This window comes from Mobula birostris, chromosome 6, assembly GCF_030028105.1.
Source record: "Mobula birostris isolate sMobBir1 chromosome 6, sMobBir1.hap1, whole genome shotgun sequence".
Classification (NCBI taxonomy): domain Eukaryota; kingdom Metazoa; phylum Chordata; class Chondrichthyes; order Myliobatiformes; family Myliobatidae; genus Mobula; species Mobula birostris.
The window spans coordinates 23,905,915-23,913,142 of NC_092375.1; the positions used below are offsets into that span (position 1 = coordinate 23,905,915).

General features: G+C 45.4%; 1 protein-coding gene across 3 annotated transcripts in view; it reads right to left on the bottom strand.

Moving 5' to 3' along the window:
* The window catches only part of LOC140198861 (interferon-induced GTP-binding protein Mx-like), a 51,416-nt gene extending 46,259 nt beyond the window's left edge, over positions 1-5,157 (bottom strand). The window contains exons 1-2 of one of the 3 annotated variants that reach the window (XM_072260024.1): positions 5,053-5,157; positions 3,590-3,742 (exon numbers count right to left, since the gene is read on the bottom strand). In XM_072260024.1, coding sequence (XP_072116125.1) covers positions 3,590-3,623 — 34 coding nt within the window. In that variant the 5' untranslated portion in view covers positions 3,624-3,742; positions 5,053-5,157. Of the gene's footprint in view, positions 1-3,589; positions 3,743-4,366; positions 4,606-4,638; positions 4,868-5,052 lie in introns of those variants that run through there. The other 2 variants (XM_072260023.1, XM_072260025.1) reach the window with 2 other exon arrangements.
* Positions 5,158-7,228: the final 2,071 nt, after the last annotated feature.

Here is a 7,228-nt window from a genome sequence, read left to right on the forward strand (position 1 = left end):
GAACCAAGGTCCCTTATTCCTATTCACCTTGCCTTTAATCCTGACAGGAACATACAAATTCTGCACTCTCAAAATTTCTGCTTTGAAGGCTTCCCACCTACCGATCACATCCATGCCAGAGAACAACCTGTCCCAGTCCACGCTTTTTAGATCCTTTCTCATTTCTTCAAATTTGGCCTTCTTCCAGTTTAGAACCTCAACCCTAGGACCAGATCTATCCTTGTCCATGATCAAGTTGAAACTAATGGTGTTATGATCACCGGAACCAAAGTGCTCCCCTACACAGACTTCTGTCACTTGTCCTAACTCGTTTCCTAACAAGAGATCCAATATTGCATCCTCTCTAGTTGGTCCCTCTATATATTGATTTAGAAAACTCTCCTGAACACATTTTACAAACTCTAAACCATCTGGACCCCTAACAGTATGGGAGACCCAATCAATATATGGAAAATTAAAATCCCCTACCACCACAACTTTATGTTTCCTGCAGTTGCCTGCTATCTCTCTGCAGATTTGCACTTCCAATTCTCTTTGACTATTGGGTGGTCTGTAATACAATCCCACTAATGTGGCCATACCTTTCCTGTTTCTCAGCTCCACCCATAAGGACTCAGTAGACAAGTCCTCTAATCTGTCCTGCCTGAGCACTGCTGTAATATTTTCCCTAACAAGCAATGCTACTCCCCCACCTTTCATTCCTCTGCCTCGATCACATCTGAAACATCGGAACCCTGGAATATTAAGCTGCCAGTCCTGCCCCTCCTGTAGCCAAGTTTCACTAATTGCTACAACGTCATAATTCCACGTGTCAATCCACGCCCTCAACTCATCCGCCTTCCCCGCAATACTCCTAGCATTGAAATATATACACCTCAGAAGATTTTTACCACCACTCACAACCTTTCTATTAGTGGATTTGCTTGAACTTTTAACATCATTTATTTTCACCCCAGCCACACTGTCAGCTCTGGTACTGTGGTTCCCATCCCCCTGCAAATCTAGTTTAAAGCTCCCCCAATAGCATTAACAAATCTCCCTGAAAGGATATTGGTCCCCCTGTAGTTCAAGTGTAACCCATCTCTCTTGTACAGGTCCCACCTGCCCTAGAATAGGTCCCAATTATCCTGAAATCTGAAACCCTGCTCCCTAGACCAGTTCGTCAGCCACTTGTTCATCCTCCAGAGCATCCTATTCCTACCCTCACTGGCACGTAGCTCAGGTAGCAATCCTGAGATTACCACCCTCGAGGTCCTGCTTTTCAACTTCCTACCAAGCTCTCTATGCTCACTCTCCAGGACCTCCTCACTCTTCCTTGCTATGTCATTGGTACCGATGTGCACCACGACATCTGGCTGGTCACCCTCCCACTTCAGAATGTCATGCAATCGATCAGAGACATCCTTGACCCTGGCACCTGGGAGGCAACAAACCATCCTGGATTCTCTGTCACGACCACAGAACCTCCTATTTGCACCTCTAACTATCGAGTCCCCTATCACTACCACTCTCCTCTTTTTCCCCCCTCCCTTCTGCACTGCAGAGCCAGACCCAGTGCCAGAGATCTGGCTACTGCAGCTAGTCCCAGGTAAGTCATCCCCCCCAACAGTATCCAATGCAGTATACTTGTTGTTGAGGGGAATGGCCACAGGGGAACCCTGCTCTGCCTGCCCTTTCCTCTTCCCTCGCCTGACAGTGACCCAATTTCCTGTCCTCTGCTCCTTTGGCGTAACTACCTCCCTGTAGCTACGATCTATAATCTCCTCATTCTCCCGAATGATCCGCAGGTCATTCAGCTCCTGCTCCAGTTCCCTAACGCGGTTTGTCAGGAGCTGCAGCTGGATGCACTTCCTGCAGGTGTCGTTGTCAGGGACACCGGAGGGCTGTCTGACTTCCCACATCCTGCAAGAGGAGAATTCCAACATCCTGTCTACGCTAGACAATCTGAACAAAAAACTTACCAGAATCTACCCTGGCCTCTACCTGTTCTCGCCGAAGCCTGTTTGAGCCAAAGCCGCCCCACTCTGACTCAGTCCACTCCGACAATGGCCGCTACAACGATGGCCGCTGTATATGGTGGTCTGCTTTTTAAACCTTGGCGCGCTACATCACGCGCCTGCGCAGTGCAGACCCTTCTCCCTGAGCAGTTTTTAAAAAGAAAACACGACTTTTTCGACCCGAATTCTTCCGCTCACTTCTTCAGCTACTTGCTTCGACTGAAATAGGTATTTGCATTAACTATCTACCGTGCCCATGGTCTGTTCTTCATCAAATTACGGTATTGCTTTGCACTGTTGTAACTATATGTTATAAATATGTGGTTTTTGTCAGTTTTTTTAGTCTTGGTTTGTCTTGTGTTTCTGTGATATCTTTCTGGAGGAACATTGTATCATTTCTTAATGCATGCATTACTAAATGACCATAAAAGAGGACTGTGTGTCCTCAAAATCTAACCTAATCTAATCTAACTAGCATGAGTACCTAATGAAGTGGCTACTGAGTATATATATTGATATCAACAAAACAAACTATGTTCTCAAACCTTCTTACTATTGTAGTATCATTAGGTTCATTTGCAACCACTGAACAAATATAATCAAAATTATTTAAAATCCTGCCCTTCTGTTTTTGTTGTAATAACTTTCCACAAAATTATTTCATCAGGATTTTGAATCCTGCTACAGACAGCTTACAGTACTGAATCTACAATTAAGCAGACTCTTTTGTCATTTGCACTTACTTTAAAGCCTAATCAGAAAACAGCAATAATTGTTTGAAGTGTAAAGAAATGTACAGTTTATTAATTTATATTTCCCATGGACAGTACCTGTTCTACAGATCACAATGGTGATGCCTTGGTAATGTCTTACAGGGACAGAATGGCATTGCTCTCCAAATAGTCAACACGTTTGCCACTTTACTGCATACTGCCCTGGTGACTGAAGCAGACATAATTTTTTTATTGGATTCTGGAAATGGACGTCTAGCAGCAACTAACCTGTACTGGATTCTGCTCAGACTAAAGCAAAACCTGTCAATTATGTTCGAGTGTCCTTTAATTCATGTACACACTCATTGTTTGGCAGAGAACTAATTTGCTCCATCTAGAGCATTTCCATCGAGGGCTGGTGTCCCATTAGACCTCGGAACAGAATTAAGCCATACAGCCCAACGAGTCTGCTCCCCATTTCCATCATAGCTCATTTATTATTCCACTCATTGTTTTGCCTTCTCTCTGTAACCTTTGACACCCTTATTAATCATGAACCTATTCACCTCTGCTTCAAATGACTTGGCAGCCGTCTATGGCAATGAATTGTACAGATTCACGTCCTTCTGACGGAAGGATGAATGAATGATACTATATGCTCCAGTTCCTTGGCTCCTATCCCTCAGTCATCCAACAACCCTTTTCCATTCACTTCTCCCAGTCAGTACATACTTTAATTGCTGCTTTTCAAGCTCTAACCTTATTATAGAGCATTCAAATTTATGCCTTGGACAGCGACTGAAGCTTAATACTAAGAGTGTTTTTCTATTGCGAGACCCAGGTGATATTGCAAATATTTAGAAGCAACTCTGAACTAACCTCCGGTATAGTACTCTCTTATTTTCGAGAGCATGCTTAAACCCGATGCTGATCTCGTGTGTGGTGGAAGACGTCCTCCTGGTGTTGGTGGCTCTTGAAACAGGTGTGACAGTCAAGTGACTGTGTCCCGGTTCGATGCCTATCTGTGAGAGTCTTTGTCAACCAGTCAGTAGGGCGAGGAAATAAAAGGAAGATAATTAGATGAGAGAGTACGTGGCTTACTGCTACCATCTTCAAAACCGTGATGCTCACAAAGCTGACGTCCATCGTTAAGGGCGCCCACCAACCAGGGAGGCTCTTTGCTTATTACTACCATCAGGGAGGAGATATAGGAACAGTTCCAACATTTCAGGAACAGTTTCTACCCACTATCATCAGATTTCTGAACGGACAATGAACCAACCTAAGAGCACTACCTCACTATTTTTGCTCTCTCTTTGCACTCTTATTTAACTTGTATAACATTTCTTATTGTAATTTATTGTATTGCACTGTAATACTGCCACAACACTACAAATTTCATGGCATGCAATATGTCAGTGATATTAAACCTGACTCCGCTTCCATACAATCAGAGATGCAGGAGGCGTCAGATTCATCTGAAACTTCGGGCTAGCCTGAGATCTGATACAAGTCCTGAATGTTCAACGCCTACACGATAGAACAAGTTTCTCAGGGTTTTGTGGGAATTATCTGTTTGATAATTGGCAAGTTGGATTGGCTTATAATATTTTCCTCATACGTGGGGCATTTTCTTCCTCAAGTCCTGACTCTTACCTGTGTGCTACCTGGTGCGCTTGTAACCGTCATCGAGCCACCGGCGTTCGGCGGGAGGGAACCGTTACGTCTGTAATGGGGGTCGGGGGCGGTGAGAGGATCGCCGCGACTGGTCGAGCGGATCCGTAGATGGGGTTGCGACCATTAGGAAGGGGTGAAAGGAGCCCAAAGGACCCCAGAAGAGATGGGCTTCCACCACCGGAAGTATCAAAACCATCGGGAACAGACTATCCGGCCCTTCAAACCCGGTGTACCGATAAAATCAGACCTACCGTGAGGAACTCGAGTGCTTTGGGGTCGACAATTGGGGACAAATATCACAGCATCGGCACACCTGCACGTTGCTTCTTCTTGGGTGGGCTGGACAACACATAAATCAGTGGTTGCACTCAATAGTCTCCTACACTGGGACTTAGAAGGCTTAAGAAAACATCGCTTGAAGACCCCATCGCCAGTTGCAAATTAGTTTTAAAATTATAGGGGGAAATAGCATCAACCAAACTAACTGCGGAAGTTAGAAGTTTCCTGTTATTGAGAGATGAAGTGGGAGGCTTTATCGAGTTTACGCCTCTGGGCGCGATTGATTCGTGTGCAAGCATTAGCGTAGCGAGATGAATTTGGAGTTTGGAAGGGTTTGAAACTACGGTTCGAAAGGCATAGGGTTTCGCCAGCAATGTTTAAAATACCTTGCAGTTGAGAGCTCTCCTCGCAGCCGAGACCGCCAGCAACAGGAAGGGTAACACTACTGAGGGGTTTTCTGCACCGCTATAACTTATTTCTCTTTTGATTTCACTTTCCCCACTCAGTCATCTCGCGTCACGTGATTTTTTGTAACTACCCGTTTCTGGCTCTGAATTCAACCTCCTTATCGACGATGGGATTAAGGAAATTCTTGAAAGAATTTGCAAAGTCATTCTTAAAAAAAAGACTCGTGGTTAAAGACGTCTGAAGTCTCCAGGAAAAGTTTCATGGCTGTCTATGCACGCTATTATCATATTTAACATGACAATATAATTAATGTATTCAACATATTAATTGCACAAAAGAAATTTAAGATTCAGATTTATTTATCACATGTACATTGAAACATACAGTGAAATACATCACTTGTCTTAAGAACCAACATACTCACTGCGACAGCCTGCAAGTGTTACCACACATTCCAGCGCCGTCATAGCATGCCCCCAAATCTCGACAGAACCCAGAATTCATACGGAACAAGGTACAAAACAACAGCAAAACAAACCACTTTCCTCCCTCCCACCCACCCACAGACACGGACAGTCCCCCAATTCCATGACAGCCCGCTGGGCATCCAGTCTCCAGGCTTCAGCCATTAGGCTTTGACTTCCCATTGAATTATGGGCTCCGATCTTCAGAATAAACCCCCAGAATAGCTGATGACGGGACCCCAAACTTCAGGCCCTGTTTCCCTCTGGCAACAAGTATTGCCAATACTCCCATAGTTTCTACTTTAGGTTTAGATCTGAGGACAAACACGGAGGACCCTTGTCAGGGTCAACCCACGAAAAGCGGGAGGTCCCGACAGCATCCCTGGACGTGTGCTCAAGGAATGTGCTGATGTATCAACAGATGTCCTGACAGACATTTTCAACATCTCCCTTAGTCAAGCCATTGTCCCCAGATGCTTCAAAACCTCCACAATCATCCCTGTAGCAAAGAAATCAGTTGTAGCCTGTCTGAATGATTACCGTCCCGTTGCCCTGACTCCCATAGTGATGAAATGTTTTGAACGGCTTGTCAAGCCTCATGTCACAGCCAGCCTCCCCTCATCGCTGGATCATCTACAGTTTGCTTATCGTCCAAATCGCTCTACGGAGGACGCAATATCCACCACACTGCACACAGTTCTCTCTCACTTGGACAACAAAGACACTTATGCCGGAATCCTGTACATTGATTTCAGTTCAGCGTTCAATACCATCATCCCGCAGAGACTAGTGGAGAAACTGTCGCTGCTTGGCCTTAACACTGGCATGTGTCGCTGGATTCTGGATTTCTTGACAGAGAGACCAGTCAGTCCGTGTTGGCAGGAACATCTCTGACTCCATCACACTGAGCACTGGATTCCCACAAGGCTGTGTGCTTAGCCCATTGCTGTTTACACTGCTAACACATCACTGTGCAGCCAGATTCAAGGAGAACCTGATCATTAAATTTGCTGATGATACCACAGTGGTGGGGCTCTTCAGCAAAAATGATGAAACAATGTACAGGGAGGAGGTCAAACACCTAGAGAGCTGGTGCAGTGATAATAACTTGATGCTTAATGTCACCAAACCAAGGAGATGATCGTCGATTTCAGACGGTCTCAGCCTGAGCACACACCCCTCAGCATCAGCGGCTCCACAGTGGAGAGAGTGGAAAACATCAAGTTCCTTGGGGTGCAGATCTCGGACAATCTCACCTGGTCCAAGAACACCACTGGGATTGTGAAACGGGCCCAGCAGAGATTGAACTTTCTGAGGAAGCTTAAACAAGCATCACTCCCCACTAACATCTTAACTACATTCTACAGAGGCGTGGTTGAGAGTGTGCTGACCTTTTGTATCACAACCTGGTACTCCAGCCGCAGTGCTGTCGACAAAAAAAGCCTTGCAGAGGGTGGTTAGGGGAGTAGAGAAGGTTATTGGGGTCTCCCTACCTTCTGTCCAAGACCTCTTTCAGAGTCGATGCTTCCATAAGACACGGTACATCATTAAAGACCTCTCACACCCTCTTCATGAACTGTTTGTTCTTCTGCCATCAGGCAAACGTTATAGGAGCGTCAAAACTAAAACCACAAGGCTACTAAACAGCTTCCTCCCACAGGCAGTCGGACTGCTAAATAGCTGCTCTACC